This window comes from Martes martes (assembly GCF_963455335.1).
Source record: "Martes martes genome assembly, chromosome: 4".
Lineage (NCBI taxonomy): Eukaryota > Metazoa > Chordata > Mammalia > Carnivora > Mustelidae > Martes > Martes martes.
Window position 1 is genome coordinate 136,715,018 of NC_137891.1, and position 21,075 is coordinate 136,736,092.

General features: G+C 36.5%; 1 protein-coding gene across 4 annotated transcripts; it reads left to right on the forward strand.

Moving 5' to 3' along the window:
- The first annotated feature begins 3,557 nt into the window (after window positions 1-3,557).
- On the forward strand, window positions 3,558-19,545 carry SERBP1 (SERPINE1 mRNA binding protein 1). 4 transcript variants are annotated; one of them, XM_080801962.1, is made up of 8 exons: window positions 3,558-4,102; window positions 8,010-8,160; window positions 8,832-8,972; window positions 9,103-9,174; window positions 9,802-9,876; window positions 12,680-12,857; window positions 15,830-16,003; window positions 17,319-19,545. In XM_080801962.1, exons 1-8 carry the CDS (start codon window positions 3,790-3,792, stop codon window positions 17,373-17,375), a joined length of 1,161 nt encoding a protein of 386 aa, XP_080658088.1. In that variant the 5' UTR covers window positions 3,558-3,789; the 3' UTR covers window positions 17,376-19,545. The 4 variants fall into 4 exon arrangements, with proteins under 4 accessions (XP_080658088.1, XP_080658085.1, XP_080658087.1 ...); XM_080801959.1 differs by having other exon boundaries at window positions 3,629-4,102; window positions 9,085-9,174; window positions 9,757-9,876; XM_080801961.1 differs by having other exon boundaries at window positions 3,663-4,102; window positions 9,085-9,174.
- The last annotated feature ends 1,530 nt before the right edge of the window (window positions 19,546-21,075 follow it).

Genomic DNA, 21,075 nt, shown 5'->3' on the forward strand with positions numbered 1-21,075 from the left:
GGGGGGTAGAGGGAATGGGGAGTGACTGTTAATTGTATTGGTTTCTTTTGGGGGTGATAAAAATGTTCTAAAATCAGCTAGTGGTGATGGTTGCATAACTGTGAGTAAACCAAAAGCCTTTGAATAGTACCCTTTAGATGGGTGAATTTTATATGGCATATGAATCATATCTCGAGAGTAAATCTTTTTTTTTTTTTTTAAGAATACAGTGCAAGGGAATAAAAGGAAAGGAAGTTTAAAATGAAGAGGATCAAACTTCAAAGTAAGTTTGAGTGGCAAAATAGAGTGTAATATTTCTATTTTTAACTTTGATATTCTAACTTTAGCAAGAGCATAGACCTGCAATTTTATACTTAGCTTTGCATCCTTAGACCCAGAGGATGTGCCCTTTTCTTCACAAGTACCACCTTTATTGCTTTTGTTTTAAAAATGCATAATATATTTAGAGTATACTAAAAATTAGTCTTTTATTTACATTATGTGTTGCCTATGTCTAGTGGCCCCCAAGTGTTATAATAACAGTTTTACTTTGCTAAAAGGTAATAACAATATAAAGATGAAAGTCTTTGTTCCCTCTGCTGTGTTCCTCACAAGCATAATGGTTGAGTGCTCAGGCTGTGAGATCAGACTGCCTGAACCGTTTCAGGCAAGGTGAACTTGGGAGAGACACTTAACCTCAGTTTCTCTATCTGTAAAAGGGCAGCAGAGGTCACGATATTATTTCCTTCATAATGTTGTTCTGAGAATTAAAGGAAATAATACATGTGAGGAACTTAGCACAAGATGTCAAGAGCATAGTAAATGCTCAAATTGCAGTAGTTATTAGCTATTATTATTTTAATTTAATAACTGATAGTGATTGAGATTATTAAGAAATGGGTAGAAACAAGTTGTAATGTGGTTGAGAAGTGAGTATTAAAATCCTAACAGTGAGTACTGGAAGGATATACAATATTCTTAGTCTCAATTTCATTAACATTAGGTAACTGTATTCAACATTTAAACAACTTATTTCAACAAGATGGTAGTTTTCAGGATTTATTGCTAGAAAACTCTTTAGAGAGCTTGCTAAACATAAAGCTTTGAAGTTGCATGAATATTTTTCAGAAAACGGTATGTGATTCAATCATTGCTACCGAGTTCTGATATTTTAGGCAACATTTCTAATCAGTGGTATCTTATCACTTGTCACTTTACAACTCAACCCTTTGAGTAACAAATCTGTCAAGAAGTCTCCTTTCCTCCTCCCTTAAGGTTTATTCAGTCAATATTTTTTCTATGGAGAGCAGCAGGAACTTCTAACTATTTTTAAGGACTATTTTAACTTCTTAGGAGAGAGGAAACATTAGAAGAAATAGTTACTTATAAAATAATAACTGATTGTGAGGTGTGAAAGAATTGCTGTTTTGAGGTTTACTGTATACTTTAAAAGTGGACTTTAAAACTTTCCCGGATCAACCAAAATTCCAGGAGATAAGAAAGGGAGAGAAGGAAGTTGAAAGTACTTAAAAATTTCTCCCCTTTACCCCCAAATGTTTATTCTTATTTTTATGTTGTATTGGTAGGTAAAATTCTCTGAGGAGCGTAAGTAAACCTCAGAAACTCATAGCTACACAATTTCCCTCTGCGTAGCTTATCAGTAAATATTCTTGTTGTAATAACACTTGGTGGTCATAAAGATCTGTTTGAGAAAACTGGGGATCTGTATATAAGATAAAAATTACTTAGGATAGGTTTACCTCATGCCCCAGTTAATCCCTCTTTATACTTCCACGCCTCAGTTAGTCTCTCTTTATAATTCATTTTTCTCACCTTAAAAAGGGAATACATGAGCTTTCTCATCGAGTTGATATAAGGATGAAATGAAATCATAAATGTAAAGTGCATCAAGCACATCGTAAAATGTCAAGTTTTAGCTCTTATTATTGTTGTTGTGGCATTGGCCAGAAAGACATAAAGAGGTGCTGTAGCAGATATCTCAAAGATGCAAATATTAACAGCCCATGTAAAGAGGAAGGGTTTCTTAAAGCATGGAGATTGCATGGGCATAAAGAGTACAGTCAAAAAGTCCTTGTCTTTTGTCTTGGTGGGAGCCATAAGAGTCAGAGCTTGCAGAACGGGGTGGGATGTGTGTAAAATGGGAGTGTGTGTGGCAGGGACTGAGGCAACAGAGAAATAATTGACTTTGAGGAGTGAGGCTGCAGATAGAAACTAGAAAACCACCAGGCTTGCTGCCACATGCCTGCAATATGACTATTTTCCCTGTTAAGAAATTGATTTAAAATCTCAGAAATTGGTAAGATTACATTCAGCCATGTTTACATACCCTGCCTGACATGCAACAATATTCAAATCTTATTAAAGATTGGAAATTAACTAATAATGGACTGACTTCTATCAGAAGGTAGAGTTTGGATCTAAAAGTTGATGTCAACCGTCTCACGGTGGGGTTAGAAGACTGGGTTACCTCCTGGCATTAGCACTTAAAGAGATGTGAACTTGGTAACTCATTTCACCTCTGAAATGGTTTCATTAGCTGTAAAAAGAGGAAACTACCTACCTAACAAATTGTTGAGATTAAAGTTATTCATGCCACGTGGAACATAGAGATGCATTTTTCTATTTAGTGTAAATGGGAAAAAGGTTGAAAAATTACGGTGATATAGTTAAACACTTAAGAGTGTTACCAGATATGTTTGAATGTACAATGACATCTATTACCTTAATGGACTTTTATATTATCAACTAATATCAGTGTTTATTGTATAAATTAATTTATCAATTAATTTGATGACGTATTTTCCTCCTCTCACTGCATCTCTCAGCACCATGCACAGTCGGATACTTTAAAATGTTGTGTCTTGAGCACATTTTACTAACACCTAATCCTCAGCTTGCCGGACACTAATGGACAGTTGGATTGAGTTCAGAAAATGTTCCCACAAACACTGCCTTTCGTGGCTTGCCCAGTGTCTAGCTAGTGCTGCACTATTAGGAGTTAACAGCAATTAAAGCACCCATCGCAACACTCAGGAAAGGCGCGCCTTACTCCCCTGCGACAGTTCAACTTGTCTTTTTGATTAATTCTGCTAACCGAGTTCGTGTCACCGCGAGAGAAAGCGTATTCCTCCTCACATTAAACACTAGAGTCTCGATTCGTTATTGGCGGTGCAAGAGGGCTACTCCAGCACCTGGGCAGCTAGGGACATGGAACGGATCGGGACCCGCCTTCGGGAGGCCCTCCAGCCCTGGAAGTTTGCGAGTCCCCTCTTGTAAAATCTAGAGTCACCTTGACCTTCCCGGGGAAGTGGGGAAAGTTAGTGCAGGGATGGAGGCGGGGAGAATAAAACTAAAGACAGAACACTTTCGCGAGCGAAATACGCGGTCACGTTCTCCTGTTTTCAGCTTAGCGTGAGATCCAGAGAGTTTAAGGGTGGCAAGAGCAGGTGGCAGGACTCCGCCCACCATCGCGCTTCCCCGCCCTCAGCTCGCATGCTCCACGCCCTCCGTGAGGTCCCGCCTCTTAGGCGCGCGCGAAGAGTTGTCACGCCATGTATTCTGGGAATTGTAGTCTTGGTGCCGGAAGCCGCCTCAGGAGAAGCTACTCTGGCCTACATACCCCATAGTGCCGTGCGGCGCCGGCCGCTCCCGGATGTGCGCCTGGCGCCGGAAGAGAAGACGGCCCCCCTCTCTCGGCCCGGCCATCTTGTGGGAAGAGCTGAAGCAGGCGCTCTTGGCTCGGCGCGGCCCGCTGCAATCCGTGGAGGAACGCGCCGCCGAGCCACCATCATGCCTGGGCACTTACAGGAAGGCTTCGGCTGCGTGGTCACCAACCGATTCGACCAGTTATTTGACGACGAATCGGACCCCTTTGAGGTGTTGAAGGCAGCAGAGAACAAGAAAAAAGAAGCCGGCGGGGGCGGCGTTGGGGGCCCTGGGGCCAAGAGCGCAGCTCAGGCCGCAGCCCAGACCAACTCCAACGCGGCAGGCAAACAGCTGCGTAAAGAGTCCCAGAAAGACCGCAAGAACCCGCTGCCCCCCAGCGTTGGCGTGGTTGACAAGAAAGAGGAGACGCAGCCGCCCGTGGCGCTTAAGAAAGAAGGTAAAGCTGTGGTAGAAGGTGGGGGAGACCCGGGATGGAGAGAAGGAGCGAGGGGACTTAAGGCTATCACTTGCTTCTGGAGTTCCGAGGGTTCGCGGGAGACTTTGCCGCCGATTTCCTCAGGTTTTCCCCCACACCACACAAGCTAGGTCCCGCGAAGGTGCTGGGAGCGTGGTAGCCCCGAGTTGAAACCACCTGCAAGGATCCTGGAGCCACCCCCTTCCCGCCTCAGTTCCTCAGAGGGGGGAGCGTGTTCCAGAGATAAGCTGCTGCTTGAGCGTGTTCGTGATCCTGGGAGATTGTTGCCTTCCCGCCGGATTCCGTGGCGGGCAAGCGCATGGATCGAGGTTCGGGGAAGCTGGCTACTTAGTGAAGCTTTTGTAGTTACGGGGAAGCGTGGGGTCCAGAGCTTCTTCCTGCTCAGAGCTCTCCCTCGGCGTGCTGCTTTGAGGTGCGGTTGGCTTCTTCCCTGCCATCTTGTCCCACGATGGCGCGGAGTACCCAAGTGAAAAGCTGGGGGTCGGAGTTTGCACCTGAGCTAGTTCTGGGTTCTGTGGAGTGAGCTACTGTTTCAGATGCCACATGTGCCTTATTGAGCCCCCCCACATCCCTTCCCAACTATTAAAAACTACCAACTTGCTGGAGTGAATTAACCTTTTGAAAAGAGAAATTTGGTTACACTGTAGTAAGCAGAAGCGGGAATTCTGAACGAAGACTGGTGTTTGCAGGAAATCCTGAGGCCCGTCCTCTCTCCCGACATCTCCCCCGCTCCCTCCCCTCCGCACTCAATATTTCGTATGGTGGCCCAGCTTGGGCCTCGTGGTGAATTGAGTGCAGAGGCTGTCACAACTTTAGCCATAGCAGACCTCTTTCGAGACTAACTTTTTCTCCACATGTGCGTGAAGCATGGTCAGGATTCATTGGCGGGTAATAGTTGCTACCAGAGGTCACTGTAAACTTCACAGGATTGTCTTGAGGTTGATTTTTGCATTTTCTTATTTCTGTTTTATCTTTTCTGGTGGATGAAAAAGCAAAACAGTTGAGGATAAAAAGTGTATGTGATCAGTAGCATGTAGGTGTAGGACTTAAGTTATGGATCTTTAAAGTTGCCTTTTCATGTTGAAAGTTGGAATTACCCTTTACTGGCACGTGCTCCTGAAAGAAACTTGTTTCTCATTAGTTTTAGTTGAATCCCGCAGCATTCAACTATAAAAATCACAGCAATTGTGTTCGGTTTTGGCTTAGGATTTTTTTTTTTTTTTTTTTTAAATACAGAGCTGCTGTAATGCTTGGAATGAAAACCTATGTGGTGAATAAAACAAGTGTTCTTGTGTTAGAATTACAGGTTGGGGAGAAGCACAACTTGGGAGTGTTGGAAAGCCTTTTATACATCGTTTAGACCAAATATCAATTCAGTCATCTAGGTTTTAAAGCAACCTGTAGCACAGTTGAATAATTACTTAATTTCTGCCTTAAGGAACACAGGCCTGTATTATTGTTTTTGTTCAGGTTTATCTCCTTGATCTCACTAATCCAAAAAAAGTGCATGAAAAAATTGAGTCTAATGTATACATCTAAAGTGTACCAGGTAGATGTGTTTCACCCATTTTGAATGCTTAAACTGTGAAGACTGGTTTAAACCCCTCAGTTGTTTTGATCATAAAGCCCAGCTTTAAGGAGGTAAGCTTTTGACCTGGAACCTAGTATTTTAAGTTTCAGTGATGGGGAATTACTTCATAAATTTATAACCAGGACAGAGTTTACCATTCAGTACTCTTTCCTTGGGAAGACTTACATATTAGCTATCACCATCTTCCTTAGATCAGCAATTCATAGTATTCTTAACCTTAAATTGCATAAAACATAAGCTTATAAATACAGGAAAAATGTTGAGTGAAAAAGATTTTGTTTTTAGATCCTGCTACATGTCGGTTGATGTTTTGGGTATTGGAGACTGACAGACCTTTGAAAAGTCTTCCTACCTCGTGTAGTGGGAAGAATTGCTACCTGATTATGTGTTTTATGCCTTTGGATATAGGTGCTGGTAGATACTAGACATACCTTAGAGACATGTTTTTAGTAATATAGGAGTTTTGTGTCTTGTGTTTTGTCCACTTGAAGAATCTGAGAACTGACACTGCAGAACATCACTAATAGTGTAGCCTGAGATGTTTTTAAATTTTTTTATTCAAAGCCTGGACTCTACTGAAAATCAAGTGAAGTTTGCAAGTACAGGTAAATAGATTAAGAGAAGCTTGAATTTCTAAATGTCAGCCATTGGGTGAATTTATTTAGTAAATTTTTTATGTTTTCTAAGCATAATAGTGGATATTGGGTGGGGAAGGAAGCCATTGTTCATTCGGGTGTGTTTGGCTTGGATATTACGATTATAAGAACTGGTTCCATAGCTCCACCCCAGTACACTATACCTGTGACAACATTTGTTTAAGATGCCTTAAGATCTAACATTTATGGTCTGTCCTGAGAGTTTATGTGGAATGGACCTTAAAATTTCATTTAAGAGTTTGATATTTATTATTTGACTTTAGTTATAAGCAGTTGAATGATGGGATGCATCCTGATGGTGGTCACTTTCTTAGAACCAGTGAATCAGCCTAAGATCTTGTTATAAAACTAATTCCTAACTTTTTTTTTTTCTTTGTCAGAAATTATGGTTTGGGAGTTAGAGCATACCTGAAATTTTCCAGTCATGAATTTATCTATTTATCCTTGAGGCCAGTAATGTATACTGGTTGCCTTTGTGGCCCTCAGACACTAACAGGAAAAAAGTAATACAGGGGGAAATCACTAAATGCTTCAGCCATCACTTAGTGCCACAAGTTTCTATTTCCTTTTTTTTTTTTAATTTTGTTTTTTTAAGATTATTTATTTATTTGACAGACAGAGATCACAAGTAGGCAGAGAGGCAGGCAGAGAGAGAGGAGGAGGCAGGCTCCCCACTGAGCAGAGAGTGGGATGCAGGGCTCCATCCCAGGACCCTGGGATCATGACCTGAGCCGTAACCCACTGAGCCACCCAGGTGCCCCACAAGTTTCTATTTCTTAAATACTGTTTTAAAAGGGGTATGTGTGTTTGGGGGGAGGGGGTTTAAAGATTTGGAAACAAAGATACTTGGTAAGGCAAAAAAAAAAAAAGCTCCCCATTTATAATAAAACAACTGGACTATTTCCTGGTGGTTGCATAGCAGTATTTTTTTTTTAAATCTGTATGTATGGATATGGATGGATACATATGTGAATACATATACTAATACAAGAAAATAGTACTCTTTTCTGGTTAATTAGTTGTTTGAAACTGTGGAGATGTAATCCTCAATGCTGTTTGTTTTCCTTTTAGTTTTTCAATTTATAGAACTATCACTCTTTTTACTCTGCTGGAGTTCTGTTTTCTCCAGACCATGTAAAATAGTGGTTTTCACTGTTTTTCTGAGGGCCCTTCTTTGGTGAGTGTGTTCATTTGCTTGGGTATTATTAATGAATGGCTACTGGTGTTAATCTCTTTTGGTATCTTTAAAGCCAAAATGTATCATGACTCAAATTTCTCAAAAGTTAGAATTTTAAATTAAGAGACTGTGGCATCTTGAAACCTGAGAGGAATGATGGTTACTCAGATAACTTTCAAGTTGGTTATAGAGACTGCTTGGTGGGGGAGGCATAATTATGCAAACTACACAGAAGTTTGAAACAAGTTTATGGTCTTTAAATAGGAATTTCTCAGGTACTTTGTTATACTTTCTAGAGATGCGTAGTTTTGGCCTTTTTCAGCTGCAAGTGCTAGCTACTGGATTGAAAAAAACAGCTTTTTTTTTCTTTTTGGTCTTCAATAGTCTGCTCATTTTTTTGTGTTGCAAAAATACTTTGTTTACACAGGTTATTTATCATTTCAGGAATAAGACGTGTTGGAAGAAGACCTGATCAACAGCTGCAAGGTGAAGGGAAAATAATTGATAGGAGACCAGAAAGGCGACCACCTCGTGAACGACGATTTGAAAAGCCACTTGAAGAAAAGGGTGAAGGAGGAGAATTTTCAGTTGATAGGCAAGATTTTTAAAAATCTCTTAATGTTTTGTCAGTTTAAGAGAGTCATGTCTTAATACAAATCTATAAATTGGGCGTAATTTGCCAGGTAGTGTGGCTGGTTACGTTTATCAGTTTTTCAAGAAATACCTAAGTGTATTCATTGTTCTACTGTGAACATTTTGGTAACAATTTTTAGTGTTCAGTCTTGGATTTCTGGTAATGAAACACTTCAGTTGAATCAATGGACAGTTTCTTTTCCTTGGTATCCCCAGATGTTAGCAGAAAAGTCCTGTTGGGTAATTGTTTGTAGCAAAACAGATTACTCATATTATCGTGTTAGATGTGTTATGCATGTTAGATGTGTTCATTTTAATTTTGAAGTGTATTGGTGAGGTGTAGTGGTTTTACCGGATTATAATATGAATAATCATGAAAAAAGTACAGGCACTAGTAGTAAACTTTTAGAGAAAGCAAAAATAATTTTCCTGTTTGGGGGGAGCTTCCCAGTTCTGATTCCTTTTACGTGGTTCGAAGTAGACTGTTTCTGAATTTTCTAAAACGCATTTAATGAACCATTGGGTTATTAGCCAAGAAATATGATTATACATTTGAGCCTTTGGATGCATTCCATTCCCCCTTTATTTTTTCTGGAAACCTTGGAAGTATGTGATATTTTTTATTTGTTGCAGACCGATTATTGATCGGCCCATCCGAGGCCGTGGTGGTCTTGGAAGAGGTCGAGGAGGCCGTGGACGTGGAATGGGCCGAGGAGATGGATTTGATTCTCGTGGCAAACGTGAATTTGATAGGCATAGTGGAAGTGATAGATCGTAAGTCTTATATTGGTTTTTATTGTAGTTTTACATGTGATTCTACTTCTTTAATATAACAAAATTTGCATTTCTAGAATTAAAGAGTATTATGTTAACTCAGTTTTGTTAGTTCTTTTTCACATTACAGTGGCCTGAAGCATGAGGATAAACGTGGAGGTAGCGGATCTCACAACTGGGGAACTGTCAAAGATGAACTAACGTTGGTATTCTGATTTTTTAAAATAAATAATATTTAAATAAGATTGATTTTATACTTTATTAGAGTTTTGTCCGTAACTATTATATTTTAACTTATCTGTAGGACATTAACAGGTGCTCTCAGAGCTACTCCTTAAAATAGCTTGTTGGATAGGTTTGAGTACAGTATGTCACATGACCAGTTTTTCTATATTTAAATAAATGTGATGTTAGTTTTTCTTTTCATACAGCTATGTAACTTTTCCTGAAACTTTACATTTTAGTTATTTGGGTATTCTGATTTTCTGTGTGTCTTTAATAGTTCCTATTGTAGCTATTGACCCTTGTAGTCATTAAAAATTTGATAGCCTGGTGATGATTTGTCTTAAAGTAAGCTACTCTGTCCTGCTACTTTTTGAGTAAAGTACTTGAACTATAAACTTGGATCAGGGTGCATTTTTAAATTATTTTCTCTTAGAGGTTTACTGGGAAGTAAATTTAGTAAGAAAAGACTCAGAATGTGAAGATTTTTAAAATTGTATAAGAAATCCTTAAGCTACATGTAAATGGACCTAGATGCTTTTCTTTTTCTTTTTTTCCTTAGAGAGTCCCCAAAATACATTCAGAAACAAATATCTTATAATTGCAGTGACTTGGATCAATCAAATGTGACTGAGGAAACACCTGAAGGTGAAGAACACCCAGTTGCAGACACTGAAAATAAGTAAGTGGTTTATGTATAGTGGTGATGCCACTATACATAAGCATTGGAAGCAATTTGGGTTTCTACCGAGAAAATAACATAGATGTTTAATGCTGTTATTTGTATACGTGTTGCCGAAGCGAGCACTAATGCTGTTATTTGATGGCTTTTAACAGGAGACTTGCATTGTACACCAATTTTTCAAATAGTATCTATTCAGAAGAGTGCTCTACACATTCCTATATTGGTCTATAATGGTTTGAAAAATAGAAATGATTAAAATTATCATTGTTGTCTTTGAAAAGATAAGGAAAACATTTTAGTAATATCTGTTAACTTTAAGAGCAAAAATTAACTATTTAACCTGAGAATGGAGAATAGTAATAAGATGTCCTGCATTTTGCTTAGCTCTTTGGTAGAGAAGTTGTGAATGGCTTTTAATAATATTATAATGAATGATCCTGGTGATGATGTCTATCCAGAGGCATTGAATAGGTGGGAACTGGAAGCTAAAGTTGGGGGTTTCTAAAAATTAGACCAAATGATTGACAGAAGAGGTAGTATTTAGAACATATAGTTCAAAGTACTTTGGACTCTTAACTATATAAATTTTATTCCAAAACTAGAAAATGTGACCATTTTAAAACACTTTCTCCATCTGAAGTTTTTTTTCTTTTTCCATCAACATAGAATTGGAACATAGCCTTATTGGCATGTTTTAAAATGTATGAGGAGAGCAAGGGCCAGAATATGTTACTAATTCACTGGCTTTTTTAATCCAATTTTTTCATTTTCTGAATTTTTAGGTATAGGATTTGATTTTGAAGTTTTCATTCAGGGATGAAAGAGTTGTAAAGATAGAAATACTTTAATGCCTTCCTCTAGTATCCATCAGCCCAAGCAGAAGTTACATGCTGGTCATGTAGTATTGTGATGTAAAAACTTTTAACTAGGAATTATTTAGGGTTTATAATTCTTAATCAGAGCATATTTAAATCGGGTGGTTTTCTGCTTTTTCTCCAAGACTTGCTCCTACAGTGAACCACTGTTGGTAATTCTATCATATTCCATAGGTTTGTTGGAAGAAGGAATGATAATTGATTTACAGTTAGAGTAAATAAAAACACATGGTATTAAGTGATGTTGAACTTGGGGTAATATGAAATTATAATTTTGAATGGTAAACAATGAAATTATGGTGGGCGACTAAAATGAACCTTAATGTAACAGGAGTACTTCACAACGTCTAACACAACTGTTCCTTTAATAAAGAGCCTATATTTAGATCACCTTAAGAGTGATTTGCAAAGATTATAAGTTTATCGGAAGAAATGATGTATTGACAGGACCCAGGAATGAAATTGTGGATATTTGGCCTAAAGAAGATTGAGATAATGACACTAGAGCAGTTTCTGGTCTTACTCTAGAGGAGAGAGAATCTGAATATAGCATTATCTCTTGCATGTGGAAGTATAAATTTAAGAAGTACAGGCTGAACTTTGATTAATTCCCTTAATATGTAGTTCCCAGAACTTCTATTTTGTTCATTTGATCCTTAGAACCTTTGAAGGTGTAGGTATTGTGGTTTCATGACATGGTAAAAGTATGCCAAGTTCTATTCTTGGCTGTGTCATGACTTGGGAATAACTAGGACCTTTTCTTGATCCTTAGTTTTCTCATTTGTAAAGTGACAGAGTTGGACTCGATATTGATAGCCAAGATCTCATTAATTAAATGTAAACATGGTATAGACAGTTTTAAGATAAGATTTGTCAAACAGGAGTAGCATGGGAGAGAGATATTTGAGCTCTAAGGCTAACTGAATCACCTGCTATCTTTGGAAGGAAGCAGGGCTCCCAAAATAGCAAACAACTTGTTTGGTGACCATTGCATGTTGAGATTAGAATAAAATAATAGATTCCTAGGCCCATGCTTTGTTTTTATAAAAAGGGAAAAGAATAGTATGTAACAGTTATATCTTGAGAATCTTATTTGGAAATAACCAATTTAGTATTAAGTATTGAAACTGTTTTGTGGAGGGTTCCAATACTTATAAAACCACAGTCTCCTTCCCATATGCAGGCTGGTTTGAAAGTTTGGAGTATACACGATTTTGGATTTATGGGAACTTTGCTTTTAAAATTGTTTGCCATTAAGTGTTAGTTGATAAAGGAGAAAGAACAGTTCTTTTATATTCTAGAGTATGAATTTTGGTTGTTCACGGGCGTCCTAGATGACTGCCTCTATTTTTGTTATAAGTCCTATATTGTGGGAAATTATAGAAATTAAAAGTGTGTTTTAAGAGAAGCTAGGTCAAATATTTTAATCACATAAGGGTACGGTCTTTATTTATTTATTTCCTTATTTTTATGATGGAGAGAGTGGCAGAGGGAACACAAGCATAAGCTGGAGAAGGAGAAGCAGGTTCCCCGCTGAGCAGGGAGCCCGTTAGGGGGCTTGATACCAGGATGCTAGGATCATGACCCAGGTGCCCCAAGAACACAGTTTTAAAGCAGTATAGTTTTAAGAAATGTGTATTTTGGATAAAGACAGTTCAAGGTTGTTATTACTGATAGTTGATTTCATAGTTTATGAAGTTGAGTTGTGTATTTCTGTTACCCATGCTTTCACTAATTGAATAAGCACGGAATTCCTGTCCTCCACCAAATTATGTGTTAACAATCGGAGGACAGAAGAATGGTATCCTCCTGTCCTTGGATAATCTCTAAAGATTACCAACAAGCCAAAATTAACTTCTTCTTATAATCATAAGTTATGATTTTATCAGCCCCTTACCAACTATAAAACAAGTATGTTTTCACAGGGAGAACGAAGTTGAAGAAGTAAAGGAAGAGGGTCCAAAAGAAATGACTTTGGATGAGTGGAAAGCTATTCAAAATAAGGACCGGGCAAAAGTAGAATTTAATATCCGAAAACCAAATGAAGGTGCTGATGGGCAATGGAAGAAGGGATTTGTTCTTCATAAGTCAAAGAGTGAAGAGGTAAAATTAAGTTTTGTGGTGTTTGGAAATGCTCAGATGTGTATTGAATTGTATTTATAATACTTGTTTTAAAATATCACATGGTTAATCTTTATAAAAAATAAAAACTTTATATAAGATCCTTGGGGGTAGATAAATTGTTCAAAAAGGAAAATAGACTGTGTTACCATATATTTCAAGAAAGATAGTCTTTCAGTCAATCCATAATGTATTTAATGTGGTGGATTTCTAGAAAGCAGTCTGTTGTATATAATACAATTACTAGTGTTTTTGAAATAAGGTAGGTCTTTTCATGATGATATTTTAAAAAGTCCCGCCTTTGAATCAGTTGAAAGGTTAGCATTTTCGTGTGGTTTAACCAAACCTTCATGGCTTCATCAATGTTCAGTTTTTCAAACTTTGTCATTTTATAATGATCAAGACTCCAATAAATGATGCTATCCTTTCTGAGGGCTGATGTCTTACAAGAACCAGCAGATTAATTTACTAATGAAATATTTGAGAAAGACATGTTTGTGGTTTTTGATTTGGTAACAGTCCCTTGGGCAGGTAGTTAGAGGAATGGCTCACTGCTACATCATTTAGGGCTTGTGCAAGTATGAGATTTTAATCATAAAGTTAAATTGAAATTAAGGCAACCTGTAATAAGATTCAGTGAGATACTGCATTTTAATTTCCTTAAATATCTGTGAAACAAACTTGGGACATTTTGAAATAAAATCAAGGTTGAAACAGCTTTGACTCCATAAAATAATATAAATGGGGACATTGTCTTAAGGGCCAGGTCCTGCGGGGAAAAAATATTTGGCTTCATTTGAATGCTTTTGCTTATTTTTTTTGTAATTCTTTCAGATAAAGTTGTGTATCTGGGTATCAAGTATTCCTGATTAAAGAAACCATGCAAGTTCATCTGGGGAGATTGTTAATTTGTACTGATGATTAAACTGCTTAATATGGGAAAGATTTACTTAGGTACCTTTGATAGAATTATTTGTAACTTTTTTGGGGTCTTGACAGAACAAGACACTGCACAAAGTACTGATATATTTTACATAATTCATTAGTTACCCTGAAGTCTCTTTATGCAGTTTGTAAAAATCAGGTTAGATAGTCACAGTTTTACATTGAGCTTTTCAGAAATAATTATTATGTAAGATGATATATATATAGAATTAGGAATCTTTGGAAATTAAAAGTGGTTGAGAATAACTGAAACTGAGAAAGTGGTTGAGAAAGTGGTTGAGAATAACTGAAACTGGGATAATTTTGTTATCGAGCCACTTTTTGTGTGGATTCATGTAGCCTTTGTGATGTTGGCTACCTGTTCGGATCTGACCTTACCGGCGTATATGGTCTGGTCTTTGTGTAGGTCTTCAAGTTTGTTGTATATTTAAGGGCTCTTTTCTTTTACGTATCCTAATCCTCAAAACAATAGTATTTAGGGAAAATAAGAAACTTTAGAAATGGAAAATTGAATTACGGTGTTAATTGACAGGGCTGAAGCTAGAGCTCTTATTTCCTGATTATCATTTCACTGCTCTAGAAGAAAAAGCAAAAACTATGCACATTTATTTGCTGCCTTAAAGAGATGTTCCCTGAACATCCAAATGTCCTCTGTATTACTGTAGTAAAAACTTTGAGGTGTTTCAGCAGTATATCAACTAGGCTTTTTTGCTTCTGTGCTCTATAAACTTATAAAACACTTTTAATTAATGAATTGATACTGTTGCCTTGCAATAGCAAATGTTTAAAAATTAAACAATTAGTATATATAATTGATTTTGATTTGCTAGTGGTTTTTTGGATTTACATTTAAACATTAATTTTAAATTGCTATCTTAAGAACCATCTTTTACTGCCTTTAAATTAAGTTGCCTAGCACTGAGGAATGACAATTAGTTTGGATAGTAGATGATTAAAGGGGTAAAAACATAGATATAAATACAAAATTTATTGGTACTTTAAGGGATAGTTATTAACAGATGTAGTGTTAGAAGATTTAGAAGGAACAAAATGTTTATCGTTCCTTCAGAAAAGGATTATACCTGTATTTAGAAAAACTAAAACATACTTTAAAGTAGTGTAAGAAAAGTTATCAATTAGAAGATTTTAAAACCTATTCATCCCAAACGTACAGGAGGAAATTAAGAACTCAGCTGTGTAAATTGTCTGGCTTTGGTTTTTGTTTTTTGTTTTTTTTTACAGAGTGGGTGGTATACCTTATATATAAATACAAAGGAGGATCTGGATTTCACAGACATGTTGACTTTAAGGTTACCTGTCTATATTTAAGACTTGCATTTTTTGTGGTTGGCTTTTCAGGGGTCCCTGATATCAAGTTACATTTTACTTGAGTCTGTCATTTTCCAGTTTATAGGAAAGAACACAGTAGTTGTACGTGAACAGAAAAGCATTCTGAGAAGTTTATACCTGATTTTCCCAAGTAATACTTGGGAAGAGTACAGAGTGAGTTTTCTTTATAACTTAAAAAGTGATTCAGTATTTAAAGAAAAAAGAAAGTGATTCAGTATTAATCATCAGTAGAGACCTCCCATTCCATCTATCTGTAAGTCTTCATCAGGGCTTCATACTGGAATCTACCTGAGGGACATATTTAAAATGTACTTTCCAGAATTCACTTTTAAAGATTATGATTCAGTAGGTTTCAAATGGGGCCCAGCCACTTGTGTTGTTTGATTTTATACCTTTATTTAAGACTTAACCAGTATCAACTGTAGTTTATAAAGTTAAAAGTCAAGGGGTTCTTCCTCTAAGATGACTATAGCTGATCCCTAAGCCTTACATATTAACTGTAGTGGCATTGGCATTTTTAAAATTATCATTTGTTGATATATTTGTTCACATGAAGTGCAGATTAGATTTCTAGGCTTTTTAAGAGAAAGTTAATTATTTAGAAATTTGCAGTGTTGCTTTCCTATTAATCCCCCCATGGCTTGCTCTTAAATTCTTAGGCTCATGCTGAAGATTCAGTTATGGACCATCATTTCCGGAAGCCAGCAAATGATATAACGTCTCAGCTGGAGATCAATTTTGGAGACCTTGGCCGCCCAGGACGTGGTGGCAGGGGAGGACGAGGTGGCCGTGGGCGTGGTGGACGTCCAAACCGTGGCAGCAGAACTGACAAGGTAATTTTAAGAATTCTTTCACTTTTTAGAGTAATTCGAGGACCTCTTTTGGTAAATGAGTGCCCTAGATCTTTTGGGGGATAGGATTAAAAGGGAAAGGAAGAAAAGTACCTTGAAGAAAATACATTTTAGGCTATATTTTTGCTTAAGGCACTTAATTGAATAGTGCTCTAGTAAAGTTACACTATCACTGTTTATTGAGTATTTACAGGTGTTTATTGAGTACTTACTAGGTGCTGGTCTTGGTACTGTGCTAGGTATTTTGTGTACTGTGACATTTAATAATTGTTACTACATTGACATCTCCATTTTTTAGAAGAGGAAATTGAGGTATAGGGAACCAAGTTAACTTTTGCCTTTGGCTGAGGTCTACTTGAAATTCCAACTACTTCCTTTGCCTCGACTCTCCTGCTCTTTTAGTCTCAGGATAGCATTTGTGTCCATAATTGTGTGACACTAACTGGATGATTATAGGCATGTATTTTTTCTTGATTAAAAAAAATTTTTTTTAACTACAGTGTGAGAGCTGGGGTTCATTTTTGTTCTACTTTTATAATTTAATACCTTGGTTCTTAAATATTTTTATAGAAGCCCTAGTAATTGATAAATTTGAACTCGATCTATTTGATACCGAAGTACATACTGTTAAGGACTAGATACTTTTAAAGTGTTAGCAGTAACTTCTGGGTTAGGTTAATTCATTGTCTCTTGTGGTCTGGCTAGGAAACAGTGATGTTCTCCTGAATTGTCAACACCTGATGATGCAAATTGGGAACCTACCTGCTTGATTGAGTCTGTCAGTGTTTGATTATAGTGGTAGCTGAATATAGATTTTATGGTTGCCAATAATAATGGGGTGCTGACTTCTTTTTCTTCCTCTGAACATCAGGTTTTTTAAAGGGTCGTTGTGTATGTAGATCTTTAAGTATGTTTTTGCTGTTACTCTTTGACTGTAAGTAGGAGTTGGGTCCCTATTGATGAGTGAATCATGTAATAGATTTCTTAGCCTGCTTTCAAATTGAGGCCATTCTTATTTAGCAACTGAGGAGAATAAAATAGTAAACAAAGAATCATGTATATATCCCATGTGGATCTCTTTATGTGATTTATTAGAAAACTAAACCCATGTTATTAAGGAATAGGTCTTGATAGACACTCAGGACAAGGCTTGTTGCAAATAATTATAGTCCCGTTCTTATCCGTAACAGTAAAGCTTTGACACATTTTTACTTAGTATTTTAGAGTTATGTGTATAAATGTAGACATGGAAATCCAAGATTTGAGAATTGTTAATTTTGATTTCTTTCTTTTTCAGTCAAGTGCTTCTGCTCCTGATGTAGATGACCCTGAGGCATTCCCAGCTCTGGCGTAACTGGATGCCATAAGACAACCCTGGTTCCTTTGTGGACCCTCCCATCTGAGGTTTTGCATGCTTAAGGATCCCAAACGACTTAAGAATTTAAAAAAAAAAAAAAAAAAAAAAAGACTGTCATTCATACCATTCACACCTAAAGACTGAATTTTATCTGTTTTGAAAATGAACTTCTCTCGCTACACAGAAGTAACAATATGGTAGTCAGTTTTGTATTTAGAAATGTATTGGTAGCAGGGATGTTTTCATAATTTTCAGAGATTATGCATTCTTCATGAATACTTTTGTATTGCTGCTTGCAAATATGCATTTCCAAACTTGAAATATAGGTGTGAACAGTGTGTACCAGTTTAAAGCTTTCACTTCATTTGTGTTTTTTAATTAAGGATTTAGATGTTCTCCCAATTACAAACTGGTTTTAAATATTGGACATAATTTCAGTTTTAATACCTGCTTTGCATTTTCACACATGGTCAGCTGGGTCATGTAAACTTTGATTTGTCAAATTTTATGCTGTGTGGAATACTAATACTACTTTATGTATTTTAACTTAGTTTTAATATTTTCATTTCTGGGGAAAATCTTTTTTCACTTCTCATGATAGCTGTTATATATGCTAAATCTTTATATACAGAAATACCAGTACTTGAACAAATTCAAAGCACATTGGTTTATTAACCCTTGCTCCTGCATGGTTCATTAGGTTCAAATTTATAATTGACACAATTTCAAGTATATTTACTTTTACAATGTGTGGCTTTCCCATTTTAAAAACCAGACTAGACACCTTATTGGTGGAAGTTTAAGCTACTTATTGTTGATACACATCCTATCAAGTGAAGTAGTTTTATGGGGGTTGGGTTTTATCCCCCTCCAAAGGGTGGGTGGAACAAGTTGATTTGGCTACTGCATAATATTTAAACTGTTATGTAAAATAAGCGTCTAGCCACTCAGTATGATATGTGTGTATGGAAGGTCCCAAATCAAAATTGTTCTTCCATAATCAACAACCTTTTAACCCTTCCTTTTTCTAAAGAAACCAAAGGGCACTGGTTTGTATGGTAAGATGGGGGAGTATGTTAATTTTTGGAATTTGGAAAGCAGACAGCTTTACTTTATAAGGTTGGAACAGCAGCACCGTCCATGAAATATAAACCAAAAATCTTACTGTTTCTGAATTTCCTATATTACTGTTAAGTTTGGTCTTGAGTTGATAGATAACTGTTCCACATAAAGTGATAAGTATTTTTTACCTCTTCCTCCATTAGAAAATTAGGTTTATGGGTTCCTTGAATGGGGGCATCACCACTTACTAAAACATACATGGAGAATTATCAACAAACAGATTTTTCTAGGATTTTTTTTTAATCTTATGCCACATTCATTAGTAAACAGGAAAGGAATTTTCATGTACAGTTTCAAAGATCTTCTGTAACTCAGTATTTTATACCTGTGTATGGTAATGTCCAGTTTTGAAATATTGAAGATCTTAAATCATAAAATATCTCCTATTTAGCTGATTCATTCTCCCGTATACTTCTAAAAGAGAAATTGTACAGTACAAGAGTTATTCATTTGGATTAGATTTATTAATCTAGTTACCTGCTAGTTTGACATCTTAGGAAGGAGGTAATTGGTTTTTAATGATGCATAAACTTTTGTGCTGGTGTTTGGATCTTATGATGCTGAGCATGTTCTGCACTGGTGCTAATGTCTAATATAATTTTATATTTACAAACATACCTGCTACCCAGAGGCAAGTATTAATTTAGTCCATATGGACTATTGACCCCTCTTGAGATTGCAACATACACGCTCCGAAATCATTGTGGTTAGACTTTCGAGTATCTTACCTTGTTTCTGGACATGTAACATGTATGTAAACCTTGATTTTTAGCAACATATAGAAAACACCTCCTATTAAAAACACGTCACAAGTTCTACTTAGTGTCAGCCATTGCTGGCATTTTGTCACTAGAGAATACAGCAATATCTGGTATGTTGCAAGCTTTCAAGATAGCCTGAACTTTAAAAAGTTGGTCCATTAGTTGTATCTGATGGATGTAAATTTGCCTCCTAGTTCACTTTGTGTCAAGAGCTAAAACTGTGAACCTAACTTTCTCTTATTGGTGGGTAATAACTGAAAATAAAGATTTTATTTTCATGCTCACTTCTTAAAAGTCATGAAAACAATCAAATAGGAGCCCATTTATCGTCATGTGTTTTCTGACCCGTGTGTGCACCCCAAGATAATGATCACGTTTCATTTTTTCCCCCCTTAGATTTAGATTTTGCCTTTGTGGGGTTTTTGTTAAACCAGGACATTGGATCACATTTGGAAGGGATGAAACCTACAAAAATTAGAAAGTTGAATTTTTAACTTGTAAAATGAATTAAAAAAAAAAAAAAGAATTTCAAGGACTACAAGGCAATTGGCATTTCTCTTAGCAAATCACATATTGAGTGTGAAGGTTAATCATACTGAATGACATGATAAAATACTAAAAATCCTTTAATACGTATCTCTAGATAATAGCGGTGGCTGATTTATCTTGATGCTTTTACATGGGAGTAGTGCCAGAGTTGGTACTTAATATTAAGACATTTTCAGCTTGCATTGAAATAATTGGAATCTAGTTACTTTTTAGTTTAGTTTTTGGAGACCTGTGTGGAATTAGGAAAGATTTTAAAATGTGCAGTATTAATTTACTCAGTTTTACTTTGAACATGTAAGCATGACACATAATCTCCAGGGTTGTAAATATATTTGGGGCTTATTTCAGGGTATGGGTTTGGAGGGAGAATATTAAGTACTCATTCTGATTTTTTTATTTTTCTAGTTGCTAGAGGTCTTTGCACTGAAATAGAAAAGTTTTATTGTGCCATTAGGGAGTTGCATACAAAGTGTAAATATTACGTATTGGATATTTAAAATATGGCATATTTAAATATGCCTTTAGAGCACTAGTATGATGTGGAAGGAGCCAACAGGTATTAAAAGGTTTAAAAAAAAAAAAAAGCCATGCAAGTGTGATGCTGCTGGAACCTGAATGATACTAACTACAAGGTAAGATTATATCAGGTATATTAATGGTCATCTGTCCCAACTTGGATGCAGCCAGTATGCAAATTCTAGGGCTCTCAGGTATACTTAAACTGTACTTTCTAAAGAAAGTAAGTTAATACTTAGATTTTAACCCATACATTTGTAATTTTGAAATTAACCTGTGTTGAGTGAGTATAAACAGAAGCCACATTTCCAAATCAGCTGGAAAAAGCCCAGAGTGTGATTAGTAGTACACTTTACAGAACATTTAGTGACAAGTTGTAAAATGATCTCTTAACCAAATTTTCAGACGTAGTAATTATTGAACTAATTTTTTGATGTGATTTGCAAAATTGTCAAAGTTTTAGCATTAAGATTGTATTGACTGGCTGCTTTTAGAAATTTGGGTGGTTTCTTTTTGTTCAGCTTAGGTTTACCTTGGTCATGTTCTCTCACATTGAAAAATCCCCCTTGAATTTTAGGTTAAATAGAGATGATGTACAAGGACTGATTGAAGTAAGCATGTTTCAGGCTCAGAGGAATTCTTTAAATCAAAGAATATAAGGAAAGAAAAATTGTAACTAAAGGATGAGAAGCTCAATTTCAGGAAATGATTAGTAGAATATAAAGATACATTAGAGAAGCTATCAAGAT

Excerpts from the sequence above, each read along its gene's own strand:
- SERBP1 (XM_080801959.1), top strand. The coding sequence starts at position 3,790 with ATGCCTGGGCACTTACAGGAAGGCTTCGGCTGCGTGGTCACCAACCGA. Across the intron at positions 4,103-8,009 it reads CGTGGCGCTTAAGAAAGAAG|GAATAAGACGTGTTGGAAGA; the intron begins GTAAAGCTGTGG and ends TTATCATTTCAG. Across the intron at positions 9,175-9,756 it reads ACTGTCAAAGATGAACTAAC|AGAGTCCCCAAAATACATTC; the intron begins GTTGGTATTCTG and ends TTTTTTCCTTAG.